Raw genomic sequence first — 22,194 nt, 5'->3', positions numbered from 1 at the left:
TTAACATTTGAAAATCTAATAAACGTACTACTTACATTTTAAATTGTCAGGATAAGGAAATAAATTATTGTATTATTATTAAAAGAAGTTTTTTAATTGGATTGAATAAAAAATATGCTTGGCATAACTGGTTTAATTACTACTATCCACACCATGATCTGTATTTGTAAAAGCAAAACAATATCTGCAATATTAATACTGGTTCTGCACAGTATCCGCAATTTGTATTTGGTTATATTTAAGAAAACATGTGGATTTGTTTCTGGTTTAATAGTCACAAACTAATATGTACTGCTAGTCATAATACAAAGATGTAATTAAGACATAGTGATAAGCAAGGTAATATTAATGAGGTAAGCTCTGCTTGGTGCACACATTTTACAAAGGACATGTCATATGTGGGTTGGCCAAGTCATTATGTCACTCACTGCGGAGCCCTCATAATACAGCGTGCAGACTTCTGCTTTGACTCGGATGAACTGCATCCGACTGGGATTTACCTCTAAGGTAATAACAAAAACAGCTGGATCCTAAAGACTACCTATAGATAATGTCTGAATGATGTTTGATGATGATTTGAACTTGCAATTTCCTTTTTAGAGAACATTTAACGCAGCATTTTTACAGATTACTTACAATGATTTATAGAAACATAACAACAGTGAAGGACTTCATGATACTTGGGTTTCCAGGACTTGACCCAAAATATTACGGAGCTGTGTCTACTCTTATGTTCTTCACCTACTTGGCTATTGTTGTTGGAAATACTTTTATTGTAGTTCTCGTTGGGGTCAGGAGGGATCTTTACAAGCTAACATATCTATTCTTCTGGCATTTGGCAATGAATGATTTGTTATTTGGGACAGTGACATTACCATAAATGATATCAAGATATTTTTGGGATGACAAGATGATATCTTTTGCAGCCTGCTTCACTCAGATGTTTTTTGATCATTCCTTAGGAGCAATTCATTCTCTCCTTCTGCTAATAAAGGCCCTCGATCGTTTTATTGCAGTTGTTTTCCCATTAAGATACCCTGTTCTAATCACAAACAACATTATTACTCTGGCTTGTGGGTTGTTCTGGATTGGGACATTTATCAGGATGATGGCAGTTGTATATCATACTCTAACCTTGCCTTATTGTGATTCTAACATCATTGTGCAATGTTATTGTGATCTCATTTCAATTACAAAACTGGGATGTGATGAAAATGTAAAATATGTTCAGAGTGTTGCTTTCAGTCTTGCAATGTTTAGTCTTTTGCCTCCACTTTCGTTTATCATCGTTTCCTATATATTCATCTTTGCAGTTGTTTTGAGAATAGCAAACACCAGGGGACGATACAGAGCTTTATCAACGTGCACACCACAGTTATTGATTTGTTGCCTGTATTACCTACCAAGATGTTTTGTTTATCTTGCTAATTTTACAGGTTTCTCTTTCAGCTCTGACATCCGCATTTTATTGATATTGTTGTATAGCCTTATTCCTTGTGCTGTTAACCCACTCATTTATTGCTTCAAAACCAGAGAAATTAAAGATATTGTGATGAAGGGATTAAAACATGTTAAAATTGGAGTTAAGTCAACTTTAAAGTAATGCATACAGTGTCTTCATATTTGCATAGAAATCCACCAATATTGTTGTAATTCTAATGAAAGATGTGTGTTAATCTATATTATATTGATTCTGTTATTATTGAGATTGCAAGTTTAAGCAACACATTCCCTGTATGGTGCTGTGGCTTGATTGTTATATGAACTTATTACACATTTTGCCCCTCTGCTAAATACATTAAAATGCAGTTTTTATGCATTTCTGCACATACTTCTGCACATAAAAAGTAACATTAGAAAGTAACATGATATATGTGGCATTCAAATAAAATAAAATGATATACAAATGAGTAGAGGGCCTAACTTTTGATTTATTTTCACTGAATGTTTCTTACGCTTTTTGATATATTTCAATGGACCTGATTAAAATATGCAAATAACATTTCAATTATATTTTCATCACTATGATGTCGGATCAAAATATCTGAGCACACATAAGGAATGTTGGGCCAGTTTCTGATAAAGCAACATAATGTGGGAACTGTGTCCATCTGACAGAGGAAAGTGAAATGCAAAAATACAGTTTGCCGAAAGCATATCTTTAGAATCAAATTAAATAATGCGGGTCCATCATTTTAATGGTTTTATAGGTTTTGGTTTTAGTCTGTAGCCTTCCAGTGTGTCTCTCATTCATCCAAATGTTGGCTAAAAGTAGGTATGTTTTATTCAAGCCCTTAAAAAAACCTTTTGCCAACATGACCTGAAATTGGATTCTGTATGATGACGTTGCTACACAAACAAAACTGTATATATATATGTATATCCACTACATAAATAGTGTATAAAAACAGTAGCAGTAGTGCGGTCAATTTTAATTTAAAAGTGATTTTTTTTTTTATTGCGCCATTGGCACCTTTAAAATAAAACTTATATTAAGCCAAGTTGTATGGTCGAGAGGTTTTGTTGCTTTTCTGTGGGTTTTTTTATAGTTCCACTAGGGGCTGCCAACAGAGAGTTTTTCAAAATGTACAGTACTAGGTGCTTCAGTGAAACCACATTTGTACAGAACTTTAAAAAGTGTTTGCACATGCAAACGTCTAAGGGAGAAGAAAAGATGCCGTCATTTACACATAATTATAATATCCTACTTTAAGTTGGGTTCTATTGTAACATGAGCTTCCTAAATACCTGGCATACTAGAAGGTGTAGTAATGAAAGGTAAGAAAATATTAGTGATGAACTTTTGTTAAAGATATGCCATGATATTCTTTCTTACTGTTTAACGGTTCAGCAACCAGGCTGAATTTAGCTTAAGTGTGCCTTTCTAAATGTATTTTCATCTATTTTAATGTTGGTAATAATTATACATTTGTTTTCACCTTTATGCATGTTTCACATGAATCATTGATATTCATAAGGAAGAAGTTTCCATCATGCTGTTTGTACCCTAGAGATTAGATTGCAGATATGCCCCATTGAGGATATGCATGGTCACACAGCACACAGAGCAGATATTAAATTCACCCAGGCATCGCTCTCAGTGTTTAGTTGTTGGCCTGCATCTGAAAGGTAAGACTCTGAGCTGGACGCCACAATATAAATCACAAAACCTGTTTTATATTAATTGGAAATCTTTATTTACTTTTATATACTATAAAGTTGACTGATAACCTATTGATTGAAATGGTGGAAAACGAAATATACAGTATGCCTTTGTCAAAACTTTTCAAATAATATCAAATAGCTTTTCGATTGGAAAATTGTTGTCCTGATTTATTTTTGTCAGATAGAAAGAGGAGGGAATAACTTTATATGTAACTATTTAAAATCTTAAATTATTTATTTTTTATTGTATTAATTATTGCAATCATCTGATATCAAATATTTGTATAAAATGTATATCATTTACACTATTCTCAATCAATTCTATTCACATTACAATTGTATGAGAGCAAAAAGCGATTACATTTTTGTATTAAAGGAGCTTTAACTTGAAAAGATGAAAATGATATAACTTTAATCAAATGTCAAAATCAAAATGAGTGTGCTGATTAATCCTATCAATTATGAGACTAATACCTTTCTTTGTCTTGCTGATCCACGTGTAAACTGCTGATTGTGAAATAGGTGAAAATGATCTACACCAATGTAACAGAGATGAGAGACTTTTTAATCCTTGGATTTCCTGGACTTCTACCAATGTATTATGGACCTGTGTCAGCTCTGCTCTTTTTCACCTACCTAGCTATTGCAATAGGAAATATTTTCATTTTAGCATTTGTGATCTATGAAAAGTCCCTTCAAAAACCAACATATCTGGTCTTTTGTCACCTGGCACTGAATGACTTAACATTTGGCACTGTGACTCTTCCAAAGATCATATCAAAATATTGGTTTGGTGATAGCATTATTTCATTTTACGGTTGCTTTATACAAATGTTCTATGTTCACTATTTAGGGTCAGTTACTTCTTTCAACTTGTTGGTAATGGCCATCGATCGATTTATTGCAATATGTCTTCCGATGCGTTATCCTGTCTTTATCACAAACAACACCATATCTGTGCTCTGTGGCCTTGCCTGGTTCATCCCTCTGCCTCTAATGGTGACCGTTGTACTCCAAGCCCTCACTTTACCTTACTGTAAATCAAATGTCATCACTCAGTGCTTCTGTGACCACATTTCTATAACAAGTCAGGCATGTGGTAGGGAGGTTACAATTGTACAAGTCACTACCCTCTGTTTGGCCATGTTTTGTCTCTTGCTACCTCTTGCATTCATCTTGTTTTCATACATTTCCATTATTGTGGTTATTCTGAAAATGTCCAATGCTGCCGGTCGCAAAAGAACCTTATCTACTTGTTCCCCACAAATATTTATCACTTGCCTTTTTTACCTTCCCAGGTGTTTTGTCTATGTAGCCAATACTGTTGGGTTTTCTTTCAGTTTGGACGTCCGTATTTTATTAGTCTTGTTGTACAGTCTTTTACCTGCTGCTGTTAATCCAATGATATATTGTTTTAAAACTCAGGATATCAAGCAGACTTTGATAAAGAAGCTGAACAAAACTAGGATTGGAATAGATATAAAAGTTTAATTCTAATAGCATACTGATGCCTCAGTAGTCTGCTCTAAAAGTGTGGCCGTATTTGCAAGAAATGTGACTGTGCAACAAAAATAGATATTACTTTTAAAAATACAATTGTATAATAATAAGAAATACATATTAAAGGTTTTAATTGTTTTATTGGTGCTTGCTTCATTACTGTAGTTTGCAGTTTGGATTATATTAATAACTAAATAGTACTCACTTGAAATATAAAAAGTAAGTACTTAACAATTGCTGCACTTTGTTGTGACTGATACTTTAAAAATAAAGAACACCCCAAATAAAAAGGCTTATTTTCATTTATATTTGAAGGCTTCTGAATAGCTTCTCCTATGCTAACTAGAAGCATTTGTGAGGAGTTATTAAACAAAGGTGTAGTGTCATACTTGATTGATGATTTAGGAAATGTGTTGATTTGGTAAGACCAGGCTTTCAAAAATATATACTTATTAATATTAGCTAAAGCTCAACATTATTCAAGGGATCCCTTGGTAAGCCACAGTGTGATGTGCAAGGGGTACATTACCAGAACTGCCTACAGCCAGAGGGCCCAAGACCCTCATGTCACCTGAATGGTCCAGGTTGTGTCGCTATTTAATAAAAAATGTATGTACAACTTTATTTCATTATAAAGCAAAATAATAGTGGCGTTTAGTATATACCCTCATCATTAAAGTATGGAAGCCTGTTTGCGCCACAGGGAAGAAAAATAAAATATCCTGTAAGTCATTATAATGACTTAGCTATCTCATTATTATGACTTACTATCTCATTATAATGACTAAGCTATCTCATTATATTGACTTAGCTATCTCATTATAATGACTTAGCTATCTCATTATAATGACTTAGCGTTTTTTTTTTTTTTTGAAACAATTATGTCAAATACAGAATAAGGCACATTGACATCAATTTTCATCATATAAGCGGTAAAACTTTATATTAAGGTACACAAATTAACCATCAACTAGTTGTTAATTAACATGCATATTAGCAGTATATTGGCTCTTTATTAGTCATTATAAAACACTTATTAATGCCTTATTCTACATGACCATATTCTACAAGTAATAAGCCATTAGTTGAGAGTTTTTCCTCAATAACCCTCTAATTAGTCCTTATTTATTGCAAGTAAGGAAGTTGTTGTACATGAGTTTTGGTCTTAATATGCTCTGCTCAATATGTCTAAATAACTCAAAATTAGGTATTTCTATCTAAGAATGTGTTCCCTATTTTAAAGTGAAGTCTTGTTCATAACCAATAAGCTAGTAGTTTGACTCTAATTGACCTGAACAGGTTCCCTATTCTAAAGTTGCCTCCTCTTCACACTTTGTAAATATATTATAGCACACAACTACTGAAATTAACCTCAACAGTACATGAACAAAGTAGGCTCACGTTGAAATATCTGTTTTATTAATGAACCACTAAAGAGAGATACAGACACATACCAAAACATGTCAAGTTTCTCCAAGGCTGAGAACACAAATGCAGCCTGTACGTTTTAATAAAAACAGATTTTTAACAGATTGTATGTATTTGTGATCATACTGTGGGACCTGCTTGTATGTACTTACACAATAGGTGTACTGTTCTCTCTATGTGTTGTCCTGTCTCAGTGTGAACATAGATTAAACAGCCAGCCAAACTCTTTTGAGAGCCAGGGAATGAGCAGCCATGCTCCTGTATTGACTTATTTGCAGTCCTATGACATTCAAACGGAGTGAAACTATAAAAAAAGAAGTTACAAGGCACTTAATGATCTCATACATGCAAGTGTAACATACACAGATTACTTGTGGAATAGGATCATGTAGAATAAGGCATTAATAAGTGTTTTATAATGACTAATAAAGAGCCAATATACTGCTAATATGCATGTTAATGAACAACTAGTTGATGGTGAATTTGTGTACTTTAATATAAAGTTTTACCGCTTATATGATGAACATTGATGTCTATGTGCCTTATTCTGTATTTGACATAATTGTTTCAATAAAAAATATATATATATATTTTTTTTTTTTTCCTGTGGCGCAAACAGGCTTCCACATTAAAGCAATCTAGTGTGTGGGGGAAATCTCAGTTGTGTGATTAATTATTCTGTGATTAATTATTGTGTCCATCAGCGATGTCTCCAAGGAAGTCCACTTTTCTTTTCACAAGCCACGAAATGTCACAACACAATCTCAATTAAACAAAAACACTGCAGAGCTGACTCAGTTTAACTTCGTCTCCGCAATAATTATTATTAAATGTTTTGCTTTTTCCTTATAAATGACCAACATTATATGTTTGAGCGAGGGGAGGGCGGAACTCTCGGACGTAATTTCAAAACAAAAGCCCTCGTCTGGTAAAAGACACCTGATGATAGATAAAGCTTTTAAGATATCTTTGGAATTACAAGAGAGAGTCGTTGAGACAGGCTGTAATGCCCTCTCAGAGCCTATGTTGATAAGACTAGCGTAGAGGGCGGGATGAGGGCTTTCCTATTTCGGTTAAAGTGGACCTATTATGCTATATTTGAATAATATATTGTAGGGCCATACCTATATAAAACATGTCTGTGAAGTTTTTAGCCATGCCTCATTTCGCTCTATTTGCTCTTTTCCAGCCCTGTTTTTGCAAAGGCTGATTCTGTGAGAAGTCTTCTTCGCTGCTTTTGTGGCAGACTACAGCGCCACTTACAGGCCTGGCATATGTACTACAGCGTCTCCAGCGCTTTCGAGCGGCAATGGCCGTGGCCGTGGCCCAACCCTCCATTCCCTTGGGGAGAGTTGCCCATATAGGCGGAGCTCCCTGTTTCTGACGTCAGAACAATTTCAAATCTGTATCAGCTCCGTTGCAGCCCCGTTTTTAGAGATTTGGGTATGAAGGAAAAGAGAGAGGGTTGTGTTTTCTGACACTTGGTGAGTTCCCTGACACACCGGGGACACATATTCATGTATAAAAGACGTACAAAAGTGCATTTTGCATGATAGGTCCCCTTTAAGTTGAGAAAATATTCACGGTAAGTGCGCAGGGAAACGAAATTATACAAAAATATTTGCCTGTAATACAGTTCTACCAAAAATACTTCCCCTGTTGTACCATGCAGTGCTACCAAATCCACTTCACACATGTATGGTCTCTCGTTGGTTAAAATACACAAATAGTTTTAGGAAAATATGTATTTGCCACATTTTTGTTAATATTTTATGGAAAAAGTGCAATAACTTTGCCGTGATACAGTATAGTGCTACCAAAATTATTCTAGACTTAAATGGTCTACGACTGGTTATTTCATAAAACTTATTTGAGAAAAATATGCTTTTTCTGTGAGTGGGACATTTTACAAATGTAATAGACAAATATGATTATAGCGTGAGGGACACATTTACTTGATATCTCAAGGAGATAACAAGGCTGTGTGGACACAGTAGGACCTCACAGGGGCCATACTTCGGTTTGATGGTAGCCATGTGCGAGTAAGCACAAACTCCCTTACTAACATTTGCCTAAGCCCTTTGTTGTAAAGAAAGGTAGGCATTTTTCTTCAGAAAGCTCTTTATTTCATTTAAGGTTTTCTCATATAAATGTACATAGGCAAATGAATATACTCTGTATTTAAATTAATCGTAATTATACAATATGTTAAAAAAAGATACACAATCATGAAAGTCATCACCATTTCCTGTGTTTCAGTCCTGGAAGCCATCTTGTGCCAGTGCTCCAAAGGGGAGCAGGCCTATTATTTTTCCAAGAAAACCCTCTCCGATTGTGCAGTTTTATTACCTGCACCTCACATTACAACATCATGTAAAGAGTATGCCTGTACTACGAAGCAGGATTTGTGGTTAGCAAAGTAACTTCAGGGTTGTTTAAACAAGTGCCATGAACCTGAGATGTAAACAAATTAATGCAACAAATAATGTCCAGGCTACTTACAAAAAGACAATACAGTCAATCAGCTACAAAATGTATGAATAATACGTTTGACTTACTCAGGACATTGATGACCCTCATTAACATTATGAATGAATGAGTTATGTGTTTTCTAAAATGTAAATGAATAACATACTGCAGAAATACTTACGTTTTCCCCCTGACCCATCGTTGACACCTATATAATGGCCATCAAATAATTTCCTCTATGTCACTTTGCATTTCATAGCTATACATTTGGTCAGTAGGTAGACATGCTATATCCTCAAATACAGGAGCAAAGCTGCTAAAAGGAAGGTGCATATTTAAAATATTTCCCCATTGCTCAAACATACTAGAGGGAGCACTCTCAGCTTTATCCTGACCTGCATCAGAGGGACAGGTGTGCTTTAAGAATGTGCTGACAGGTAGGATGCCTTGTTGTCTGAAGCTGCATGCAAACTGTCCACACTCAGACTCCGAGCAGGTGAATGTGCTGTCTGTTTCACTGTCAGAAGAGCCATTGATCAACGTGTGGGACTTAGCAGGTCCAGACCTCAGGGATGCTCGATGTGACATGGTTTTGTCCTGAGGAGTGTTTAGTTTACTAATTTCTTCAAGAGTGAGGCATTGTACAGGATCCAGGAACTCTAGTTCTACCAACCTCTTCTTGTGACATGGTGGTGCATACTGTAAATCGATCTTAGTCAACAACTGCTTATTTAAGAAAGCAACATCTTGTGGCTTTGTCTGACATGTTGCCCTCTCTTCACTGGAGTGTTCTTTCTTAAATCCTGCTAACAGTCCCCTCAGATCTCCTCTCCGCTTCGGATCAACTTTCACACACTTTGTGCTGTACAGATGCTTGTGCCAGCTGAGCGTCAGTGAGGCAGTGTCTGAATGAAGTTCACTACAGATGCTGCCGATTTCATAATACTCCAGCTCACTGTTTGGCACTGGCTGAACACTTGACAAACTTGCATCACCGTAAAACTCCACATTCAACCTCGGCTGATCTGCCCTTATCAGGACGTTTTGTTTCTTGTTTTCTGCATCTGTGAGCGTTCTGTTGTCGTCAAAGCAAAACACTACATTGTCAGTCCCTTGCTCTGTTTTCTGTTGCGAGTTATCAGTCTGACCCTCTGCTTTGTGACGCCTCACTTTGTAAACGGCAACACAAATTCCTATAATCACAAGGATGGATATCAGAGGAAGAATCAAAGCTAGGAGCCACAGGTGTGCGCTGCCCTGGGCCTCAGGGCATTGGCTCTCTGTTGTAGAGAGGCAGATATCACAGGCATGGTCAGAAACGTTATGTAGACAGACGCAGGATGTGTTCTGCTCAGCACGTCCACACCCACCCAGACGGTTTTGACAGAGTGCAGAGAGACAATGCCCCCTGGCTGTGTCCTCCTCAGAGCAGGGCAAGGGGAGGCAGACAGCTGGAGAGCTGCAGCCCGGCTTGATAAGAGTCGAACTTGGCCTGACTTCTACCATCTCACTGTGTCCACTGACAGGCAGAGTGTAACCGCTCACAGTGAAGTACTGCACACATCCAGTGAACCCTGCATAAAGAGATGAAGACAGAAATGCATGTACGTTTAAAAACACAGGTTGTAATATAAGAGTGATCTTAAACAGCAAAACTTGGGTGCTTGGTCCTAATTTAAATAATCTGCTGCAAGTTATTACTTAAATGATGACGAAGCAACAAGAGATAATGAGAAATGACTGACTATATAGTTTATATAGATAGAGATAAGACCCTGATCATCTGAGGATCACGCCCTAAAATTATCTATCTTTAGTTTACGCGCAACAAAGATGATCTTTTCCTTCAGATTTGACCTGATTAATCAGACTGTTGGAGCTTTGAATCACCTGTCACAGCTGCACCAAGAATAATCTTTTCCACACGAACAGGAGAGAGATCCATCCTGTGCTCAGTGATGTTTAAGGCTGATGTATTATCTAGAAGCAGAAAGGTGGTCTGTCCGTTGCTGAGCAAAGCGAGGACATGCCAGACTCCGTCAGCCACAGGAGAGTCCAGAGGGAACTCTGACTCGTGTCCTGACAGTGTTTCTTTGGAAATGTACACAGGCCTTCTGTCTTTTATCTGTATTAGACAGAAGGAACAAGCTATTACACACTTCAAATGTATGTAGTAATATATGTATGTAATCTCTGGATACATTTGTTGCCTACCTTTAGCATAGAGAATCCTGTCTTTCCAACAACAGATATTAAGACCCCATCTTCTTGGGTCTTGAACTTGATTTCAACCACTCTTTGGTCTCTGCTGTTTTCCTCTTTTTTATCATCCAGCAATCCTTTCAGCAGATAGTCTCTCTTGAATCGCTCCTTTATGACATACTCAATGTATTCATTCCCATTAAATCGCAATACAAGCTCCTCTGACATTTCTATTGAAAAAAACAGAACATGTTTAATTTGTATTAAAAATAAGAAAATACATTTAAAATCAGCCCTGGGTATAAAAAGGTATATTTACCCTTAGCACAGTTGCTTCCAGTAAAAATGCTTTTGCACTCACAAATAGAATATGACCAAAGGTCATGGCACACACCGCCGTTTTTACATGGGTTGCTATTACATGGTGATGCTGTTGTCCGAGGACACCTTCATTAAGCAAAAAGATTATGACACAAATCATTTGTGGAAATGTGGACATAAACATAAGTAAACCTCACAGTTTATTCTTACATTGGAAAGATGTATTGTGCATATTAAATGATTACCTATTAAGGATGTTATATGTTGCTAGGGCCATTGAAGGTCTCAGCAAGATGCCATTCACATGAGTGTTACGAATACATCCAACAAAGTCATGGGTTTTAATCTGACCAGGATGCAGTAAAACAGATTCAAAAGTATTGGTTCCTCCAAACGTCATGTTTCTGCCAACATCTAGTGTTCTGAAAAGACATGAGATTAATAAACATCAAATACGACCAACAAATAGGTTGTGTATTGTGTGTAAGTACTGATTACTATCTTACTGCTACCTCTTTAAGCTACTGCCATCACTTTGTGAAAAACAGAATCCAGTGTTCTCTTCATCTGTGCAGTTGTCCACATGCAAAGAACCCATCTGTTAAATGGAAATATTGCTTCTATCAGTCTATTTCGATTGACTTCTCTCATTTCAAAATGTAAAAAGCCAACTCATTAACATTGCGTATATGTATTGACATATATAAAACTCACATTCCCAATCCTCCTGGCAGTGACACTGTGGAAATATCCGTCTGCCACTTGTTTGTTTGTGTGTAGCCTCACAGGTCCAGAGCCAAGGTCATAAGAGAGATGTATGGCCCCATCCAGTATCTCCAGTGCAAAGAACTCCCTGCTGGATGATCCTCCAGGGTTATACAGGAGCAGAGACTTCCTCTGTACTGTTGCAAACTCTAGAGAGATTAAATTAGTCCTGCGATCCAACGGGGGAAACTCCATGAAGGACAGCTCCTCAAAGCCATAACTGTGCTCCTCGCAATGGACTCCACTTACTCCTAAAATGAAACAGGCTGTATCAGTCAGGTTGAAAAGTTTAAGGAATATTTTAAATTAAAAATAATAATTAAAGCTGCAAATTACACATTTTCACCTTCTTGAGGAAAGTGGTAATATAACATCTGTAACAATCTCATATTCTGTCAATTAAATGTAATGCCTTTAAGCTAACAGCCCATTAGCTAAGTTTAACAAGTGCAAGAACAAGTGAAAGAATGAACATTTTAAAAGGGGTTATGCTCCAGACAGTTTTTTAATATGAGAAAATGGCCCACAATTTCAGACAGTCTCTCTTGGAAGAGTGTTCCACTCATGTACTGTATGCTTATGACAAGGGACAGATAACATATAGAGAACGAAAAAAGAGAAACCTGGAAAAGTATGGTGGGAATCACAAATAATGATCCCCACAATAGCTTTCAATAAAGTTTCATGAGTTGGATTTTGTTGCTCTTTTACAAAGCCAGTGTCTTCGTCCTGTTCCAAGAGTCTGTGCTAAACTAACCTTACCAACTGCTAACTCTAGCAGGAAAGCAAATACAAATGTCAATGTTCCCAACTGATGAACTTTGACTTTAAAGCTCCCTCTTTATGCATATTTCTTACCAAAGGGACATTGACAAGAGAATCCAGTCTGTGAATTGGTGCAGCTGCCCTCAACACAAGGGCCTGACCTACAGTGGTTTGTTGGCTGCTCACACATATTTCCTGGAAAACAAAACAAAACAAGCCCAGTTTTTTAAGAAATTCTGACAACTATTCATGCATAACGTTTTTAAATATTTAAAAGGCTACCCTCAAATCCAGGCACACAGCGACAGTGATATCCATCCTGCGTGGGAATACAAGTTCCCCCGTGTTGGCACTTCACCTTCAGGCATTTGTCTTCATCAGGAGAGCAGAACAAGCCAGAGAAACCACTCTGACAGTGACAGTAGAAACTTCCTGGAGTATTCACACATGTGCCTTTATTTTTGCAAGGATTTGCTTCACATTCATCAGTGTCCTCTTCACACAGTTCCCCAGTGAAGCCAGCTGGACAGGTACAATTAAAAATCTCTTTCTGGGGTGACACAAAGATGACTGCTGAGCTTTCCAGGACAGCAACATCCCGGCTGATGTAAATGTTTTTGTTGCATGTTGCCCCGTTTTGACATGGGCTGGTGAGACATGGATCAGTTGTGATGCGAGTAATCGTCACATTGCTTTGAGCCTCCAGTAATTTCCTATGGCCTACAGAGATACCACTGGCCACCTCTTTGCTAAGATATTGACCGTTGTAATTTTTCGCCGCTGCCAATAGAAGGATCTCACTGCCAAGATGCTTGATTCCAAATACATGAGTCTTAGAGGCCTGAAGGTTAAACAGACTGTCTAAAGCTTTCACAAAGCGCAAATACTTATTAGACATAAACTCTTCCATCGAGGATGATGACACATAAAATAGTATGCAGCTGTCTAAAGTAGCATTAGTGAAACCTTTGTAGTTTACATAGATGCTGCTGTTGACTGGGAAGTGAAGCTGATCTGTAGCCTCGATAGTGATGTTTAATGTAGCCTCACCTTGAAAAGGAGATGACATCAGCTCACATGTGCCGTTAGGTAATGTAAACATATTAAGTTGTCCACTTTTGATGGCGCAGTAGAATGTATCAGACTCATCCTGATCTTCAGGATGGACGTTACCGATCAGGCCTCCATGGAAAGCACTGCCAAAGTATTTCACCTCGATGAAGATATTTCTAGGCAGTGAAGGGTTATCGTTCTCATCCATGATCTTGATGTGGATCATTGTTGTTGATGAAAGCGGAGGGACCCCTGCATCTCTAACGGCCACCAGGACTCGATAGGAAGAGATTTGTTCCCGATCGATAGTCCGTGTGGTAAATAAAACTCCATCAGGAGTCAGGGAAAAAGCAGTACCCTTTGAAAGGTTAACCAACCAGTAAGTAAAAGGTCCCTGGTTTGGTGGCAAATCAGAATCAGATGCATTTAAAGTTGCAATTAATGTGCCTTGAGGTTGATTTTCCTTCACTTGAGCCTCAGTGAGTGTGAGTATGGGAGTGTTGTCGTTAACATCATCAATAGTGACAATCACATTAGTAGTCCCAGTGGATGGTGGAGAGCCATTATCAGTGGCTGTAACAGTCAGATTATAAACTGGCCACAGCTCTCTGTCAAGTGTAGAGTTTACTGAAATAACACCACTTGATGGATCAATGGCAAAAGAGAAGTTTGTGTTTCCATTTTCAATACTGAAGAAGAAACTATTCCAGTCCAAGATAGAGTCCTCATCTAGAGCACTCACAGTTATCACAGATGTCGCAACCGGGCTATCTTCTTCAACATTGGCCAAATAAAGTTCAGAGGTAAAAACTGGTGCATCGTTTGTGTCGATGACACTGATGTGGACCAAAGCCTCGTCTTCATCCATGCCAGTGATAACACCAGAGTTTTTCGCTAGAATTTTCAAAACTACATGACTGTTGCCTTGTTTTCTCAAACTGCCAGTTGTGTATATTTCTCCAGATTGTTTGTTAATTTCAAAGCCCATATGTTTGTTTTGACCAAACATCAAGTAAAACACCTGACCTGCAGAGCCTTGGTCATAATCTGTAGCTGTTATTTTTCCAATTCTAGTTCCAAGGGCAACATTCTTAAATACAGAAAAGTTATATTCTTTTTTTCTGAATATAGGTGTATACTCATTAACATCTGAGATGTGGATGACAACGTGTGCTAAACTAAATAAAGTATGATCACCATTGTTCAAAGCTTTGATTGTCAGATCAAACATTTGCTCTTGCTCATAATCAAATACATCCAAAGTGATGATAGTGCCATTATTTGAATCAATTGCAAATTTATCCACATGGCCAGCAATAAAAGAGTAGGCTATCTGCGCACCTGCATCAGCATCTGTTGTCTTCACAAATAGGACATTTGTTCCAATTTCAGAGTTTTCAGGCACTGATGTAATATACTCTGAGGATGAAAAGACTGGAGGATTGTCATTCACATCCATAACTACCACAGTCACATTTACCGTTCCAGTTTTAGAGACCCAGCCTCCATCCAGGGCTGTGATTTGGAGATAATAAATATTTTCTTTTTCAAAGTCAAGCTCTCTGATCAATTTTAACAGCCCAGATGCTTCTCCTACAGAGAACGGTACATATTTATGGTCAGGGGTAATACAGTACATGATTGCTCCATTGGGACCATAATCCCCATCTTCTGCTAGAATTTTCCCAATTACCGATCCTGTCGGCAAGTCCTCAGGGACAGAGAAAATGACATCTGGCTCTCTAAAGCTTGGAGAAAATTGATTTCTCCCAGTAATTTCCAAAGTGATTTCACTCTGTGATGACAAAGAAGGGAAGCCCTGATCTTTTGCAATAACTAATAAAGTGTAATACATATTTACACTCTCAACCAAAGAGTGATTTAACATTACTTTTCCATTGACCGCTTGGATCCAGAAGAAATCCGATGCATTACCTCCATCCAAAAAATATTCAATACCAATGCTGGTGTTACTGACATCCTGATCTATTGCTGTTAACTGGACCACCTCAGTACCAACAGCCATGTTATGCGGGATAGCAATAAGAGGCTTGAAAGCTAAAAACATTGGTGGGTAGGAGTTATATGGCTCTAATCTCACTGTGACTGTGGCAGTGCTGTACAGAGGAACACTGCCGCCATCCAAAGCAATAACTGCAAACTCATAGATTTCGAAAGCAGAATTATGTAACATCAATGGTTGCTTAGTATATATCTCACCAGATGAAGCATTCACCCAAAACTGCTCATGTTCATGTTCTATAGCATATACGATCTCACAGTTCTGCCCCATGTCTGCATCTGTTGCAAAAACCTGCATAACAAACACCTCTTTAGCTTTTGTTTCAGTGAGTACAATGCTGTAAAAAGGATTAGAGAATACTGGTTCATTATCATTGACATCTACAATGATTATAGTGACTTCAGTGCTGATGCTCCATGCTGAATCATTTGCATTTACTTTCAAGATATAATGATCTTTCAACTCCCTGTCCATAAGTCTTCCAACAGTGATGAAGCCACTAGTGAAACCAATATTAAATGTCAAATCATCACTTTGGTCAATTATGGAGTAATAGATTACTGCATTGGCACCAGTATCATCATCGGCTGAGGTGACTTGTAAAATGGTGTGTCCAACTGGGGAATCCTCAATGACCTCGGTAAGAAAAATCTGTGAAAAGCGAGGTGCGTTGTCATTTCTGTCTAAAACAACAACGATAACAGTTACGGTGTCTTTGTGAAGAGGGGTGTTTAGCTCTGCAGCTTCAACTGTTAAATTAAATTCCGGGATATGTTCTCTGTCTAAACTTGCTGTGGTGCTCAATAAACCATTTTCAGGGTCAATTGTGAAAAAACCATCTGTGTTTCCTTCTGTTATATTGTACTGCACTGTGCCATAGCTGCCTGAATCAGCGTCAATGGCAAGAACATCACAGACCCAGGATGGTGGGGAGTTCTCAAAGACTTCACACCTGTACTCTGCTTGGGTGAAGTGAGGGAAGTTATCATTTATATCACTGATGTTTATGTGAATTTCTGCAAATGATGAGAAAGGAGGCGAGCCAGAGTCTCGTGCTTCTACCAACAAAGTAAACTCCTTTTTGTTCTCATAATCCAGAGGGTTCTCCACAGTCAAAACTCCACTCGCTTGCTCCACATGAAACATGTCTTCAAAGTTTCCAGAAGCTAGATAAAAAAAGACAGGCTCAGCTCTGATGCTTGCTGCAGAGACAACTGCCACTAACGTTCCGACTGGCGTGTCCTCAGAGAGAAAACCGCTGATGACACTCACATTAATCTCTGGAAACTCAGAGGCATTCTGAAACCTGATGCTGATCGTAGTGACATCAAATTTAGGATTTTCTCCAGCATCTTCCACATGTACATTGACAACGATAGCTTCCGTTCTCCAGAGACCACTGGAAGTGAATACAGTGCCGCTGTAAGGTTGGATGGAAAACAGATCTGAACTTTGTCCATATAATGAATAATGTAGTTCTGCGTTCATCTCAGTATCTTCATCAGTTGCTCTTAATGCACAAACAACTGAACCTGGAAGAGTAAAAAACATAAACAAAATAAAACTCAAGTCCATGTTATCCAGGGTGGAATAAATAACTGTCAAGTGGAAGTGAAAACTCTCACCTGGAGTCATCTCTGTGGGTACATAGGCCACATATGGGCTGTTCAAAAACTGGGGCCCGTGGTCGTTAATATCTCCGATGAGCACAGTAACCAGCACTGAGCTTGACATAGGCTGAGTAGGATGCTTGTCCCTGCCAATCACCATCAACCTGTAAATGGCTACTGTCTCCCTGTCCAGGACTTTGGTTGTTAACAGCTCTCCAGATGTTTCTTCAATCGCGAAAGGCACATCAAGGTTCTCCATGGAATACCTTAAGGTGTGTGAAAAGATGTTATAGTGTTCAAGGATTATGTATCGATCAATATAATGTATATAGAATCTAAGAACTTTTCCAGAGTATCTTATGCAGTATAATGAGTAAATACTCAAGAAAGACCTATGTGTCAGAAATGTTAATCCTAATGTTATGCTACTATTGTCAAGAAACATGATACCAAACAAGGTCACGGACAAAAATGTGTAACTTAAGCATTCAATACCTAAGTATGTTCACTAGTATACACATTACTTATCAACATTGCTGTCTAAATTTGAGAGACAAATTTGACATTTCACCTTATTTCCCCATTGAGACCTTCATCAATGTCTGATGCTGTTATCATGGCAAACACGGTGCCTGTGGAGCAGTCCTCGGACACTATGGTGTTGTAGACTTCCTCCGAAAACTCTGGACTGTTATCATTGACATCATCCACTATGACGTGTAGAGTTAGTGTTCCTGTTAGAGGTGGCAATCCTTCAAATGACAAAGTAAATAAAGATTTGTCACACAGTTTAAAGTGAAACTGACAGAACAAACATATGATAAAGTTGATCACATTTATCGTTGGCCTTAATCACCTGAATCAACAGCAATGATGGTAACGGAGTACAAGGATTCCTTCTCTCTGTCCAGGCTGTGTAAAATTTGAAACGTGCCATTGGGAATAACGGAGAACAAACCGTCACTATTTCCTGTATGTATAAAATAGGTAAGCAGGCTGTTGATACCTAAATCTTCATCCAATGCCGAGATCTAGATAAAAAAAATGACAACTAGAAGTTAGCATCAAAACATTATGTAGTCAACATTTAATGAAGTGTTCAGTTAACAAGAGCACCTGATGTGTCAGCTGAGAGGGTTCCTCCTCATTCTCCATTACATGTAAGGTTAGTGTTTGAGGAGTAAAGATAGGTGCAAAGTCATTGACATCCAACACTGTGAGACTGATAGCAGCAGTAGAAGATCTGTATATATCCCCCTGATCTACAGCTGTTATGATCAGGGTGTAGTTTGAATTCCTCTCCCTGTCCAGTTTTTCCATGACTGTGATGACACCTCGAACAGAGTCCACAACAAATGGACTCGTCTGAGTCAATATGTACCGCACTTGTCCATTTGTTCCAATGTCCCGATCGAGAGCCTGAACCTGAAACAGGCTGGTTCCTCTCGGGGCGTCCTCTCTGACTGTCAGGCTGAAGGTGCTTTGAGAGAACTTGGGGTCATGGTCATTAACATCTTCTACGTGCACCGTTATGTTCCCTGTGGTAGCCATCCTGGGTGACCCTTTATCAGTGACTGTAACAGTAATAGTCATTGTATCTACTTGTTCTCTGTCCAATGCCTCCTCCAGGTATATTTTTCCACTCCTGTTATCGATGCTAAATATGCCACTGGAAGTGTTGTTTAAATAATATAAAACTTCCCCATTTGATCCGGTGTCTTTATCCTGAGCATGCAGAGTCATTATAACAGAATGAAGTGCAGTGTCCTCTGGTATGCTGATTGTTTTGGCTGACACAAACGATGGAGCATTGTCATTGATATCACCAACCACCACAATAACATTTGCTGTGGTGGTAAACTGTAAAGACACAGGCTGGACACAGTCATTGGCTGTCACAGTCAGATTGTAGAAGGGCTGTCTTTCTCTGTCTAACTCTGTTTTCAGGCACAAACTACCAGCTCTGTTTATGAAGAACACTCCTTCATCAGCTCCACCGGCCACTGTTAGTTTCAAGGCTCCATTGTCGCCTGGCAGAGAGGGAAAATAATCCATGATGAACACAAATTATGAAATGTCTTAAAAAATAAAATATTTATAAAGGAACAATTGCTGCACTTTGCACATGACGTACTGACATTAAGACCTGTTCGCTGCTTCACATATATGCTAATACTAAACTGTTGTGCATTAGCAAAAACAAAGACACTAAGAAAATAAATTCAGTGGCAAATGTAAAACTAAAATGTGCCAACTACATTTTGGATTTTCAGCAAGACACAATACAATAAATAAATAACACAAAGATAAACAACATGTGTGATCATGTCTGGATTTGACTTGCCAAATGTGTCTTGTCTCACTAAGAAATGTGTGAATAATAATCATGCTATTTCACACTTAAAACCTAGAAGGTTTCATGTTCACAGTCTTACATGCTTTTCTTCACACTGGACTTGCAGATTGGGCTTGCCATGGGCAGGTCAATCCAATTAATAAGAAGACATGTTTTCATTGCAACACTTTTTATTGCTATGATAAATTGAACGATGTAGATGTGGTTGATGCTAAGTAAATAGAATATAAAAATGCTGTCATACATGGCTGTAGCTTTGTATTTTACACCAATTAATTGCAGAGATTTAAAATCCTCCATTTGCAGCAGCATGAGAAAAAAGGTGTATTTGTAGTCTATGAGCAATTGTGAAAAATAGACTTTAAAGTATTAATGTGTAGATAACAATTGTTATCTAAGAACTGTAAAGTCAATTATTTTGACTTCACCACAAGAGGCTTAAAAACAAACTTACTGATGAAAACTGATGAGGACAAACTGCAAAGTAATACAGTAAGAAAGAAAAGGTAATGTGCCAGTACCAGTTACCAGCAGTGTGTGGATGCTACTTTGTGTGTGACATACTGTATGCTGAATTATTTTACATTTCACTTGCACTTACCATCATCTTTATCTGAAACAATCAAGGCCAGGAAGCAAGTTCCAACCACTGTGTCTTCTAGCAGTAACGCAGAAAAGGTATCCTGGCTGAAAACAGGGGGGTTGGCATTCACATCCAGCACATTGAAGTACACCCTGACACTGGACACCTTAGAATCCCCTTGCTGCACCACCACAGTGAGTATGTAGAATCTTTGTGCTTCAAAATCCAGGCTGCGGGACAAAAGGAACTCCCCTGAGAACGGGCTGAGGAGGAACAGGTTCTCCCCGTCATCCTCCTGCACTGTGTATTTGATAGGCGTGAGAGCCTCAAACACTGTTCCCACCTTTCCCACAACTGTTCCTGTCAACACATAATGCACAATCACTGGGTGATCTAGTGACCGTAGAATACAAATAAAACATTGGTAACAGCATTGGCCAAAAGAGAACAAACTACACTATCCTAAATATTAATAATAATGATAGTATTTATAATCATAAGTAAAATAACATAAATTAAAAGAATATCCTTTTCTACTCAATTGAAAATCAAATCAATGAACATCATGTATTTGATCAATAGGGAAAGGGGGGCATCTCTTCTTTGATTACTAACCTGGTACTGTGTTTTCTTTCACTTCAAATGAAAAAAACGTTTTTGTGAAAGCCATCTGTGTTTGCCATCTGTTATGAGAGTTGGTCCCATGCTTCGGCACATCATGAATAGATGTGTTGTACCAGGATGGAAGTGTTTGCTGCCCTGAGATGATGTCTGCAAACTGTCTGCTTGCATTCACTGTATTTCCAGACGAAGGGTCATGAGAGGATGTAGTATTTAACACCTGAGGAGCCATATAAAATAAGGAAATAACTTGTTTCTTGTGCGAGTGAAATATGCATTGACAAGCAAATGTCGAAGCATTCAAATGATACTTAATTGTCCCAGAGACAGATTTGTTTCCACAACCTGTACATATTCCACACATTTAATATAAAATGTAATAATTATGAAAATTATAAACACAAGTTGTCAACAGACGATATATATTACAATTAAAATAATGTTAACACTTTCTTAGAGTACAAACTAACACTTGAGACATAGTTACATTACAATACATTCTTTTAACTCAGAGCAGTGATAGTTGTTTAATCCCTTAGCGTTACTTTAACTCAGTTTTGAGAGTTAAAGAAGTAACTCTGGCATAGTGTTAAATGTTTAACTAGTTTAAAAGTATTAATTTAACTCTTCAGTGAGCAATATAAACTCTGTAAGAGTTCATTCAACAACTGACTTTTTGCTGTGTGCTGCAATATATAAGCTAACAGTCAAACTTACCAGAACATTTAAAAACAATAACATGGAATATGTTATCCAGTGTCCAATGAAGTCCATTATAAAGTTTACTTCCCAAGTGCCTCTTACTACTCAGCATTACCTCCACACAGGACCAACTATTGGAGCTGTATCCATAGCGACTACTCAATTTTCTCAGCAACTAATCCTAACTGACACGCCCCTTTGACATCACTCTATGCAAATCCTGCAGTGGAGAAAAAAAGGCTCTTCTGGGGCTTCAAAATTAGGCAGATTGTAGGTTTGTTGTTATATGTATTTTAAAAGAAAGCACGCCTTGTATTCAAGTCCACATGTTCTTGCTTTATTTATAAAAAATGTATTGTGCAAAAGAAAAGAAAAGAATACACTGCTATGTTTTGCCAGATAAGCCTATTTAATATTCTCACTATGGATTTTGCTTTTGAGGTTCCACAACATAGAGATAAAAAAAACAGAACAGTTGGTCTAGACGGAGCTTTTTTGTTGCATGACAGAAGGGGAATTTATTCAGAGACCGCAAGGCGTTCATTCAATGGGTCAAAAGAGAGAAATTCTGCTCTGAATCACAGGTTTGAGAAGATAGCTGACAATGTGGCAGAGAATACTAAATCTGAAT

The 22,194-nt window shown here is 37.9% G+C and overlaps 2 protein-coding genes across 2 annotated transcripts; both read left to right on the top strand.

Moving 5' to 3' along the window:
- Positions 1 to 637: 637 nt before the first annotated feature.
- Positions 638 to 1,603, top strand: LOC117469003 (olfactory receptor 6-like). Its single transcript, XM_034113397.1, is given in 1 exon segment — positions 638 to 1,603. A coding segment is annotated over 1 exon segment (966 nt).
- A 2,090-nt stretch (positions 1,604 to 3,693) lies between these two features.
- On the top strand, positions 3,694 to 4,656 carry LOC117468923 (olfactory receptor 2AT4-like). Its single transcript, XM_034113295.1, has one exon. The coding sequence runs from the start codon at positions 3,694 to 3,696 to the stop codon at positions 4,654 to 4,656; it is 963 nt and encodes a 320-aa protein (XP_033969186.1).
- Positions 4,657 to 22,194: the final 17,538 nt, after the last annotated feature.

The sequence above is a fragment of the Trematomus bernacchii genome, unplaced genomic scaffold, assembly GCF_902827165.1.
Source record: "Trematomus bernacchii unplaced genomic scaffold, fTreBer1.1, whole genome shotgun sequence".
In the NCBI taxonomy this organism is placed as follows: Eukaryota; Metazoa; Chordata; class Actinopteri; order Perciformes; family Nototheniidae; genus Trematomus; species Trematomus bernacchii.
The sequence above is the reverse complement of the archived record's forward strand: the minus strand, read 5'-3'. Positions and strand labels throughout refer to the sequence as shown.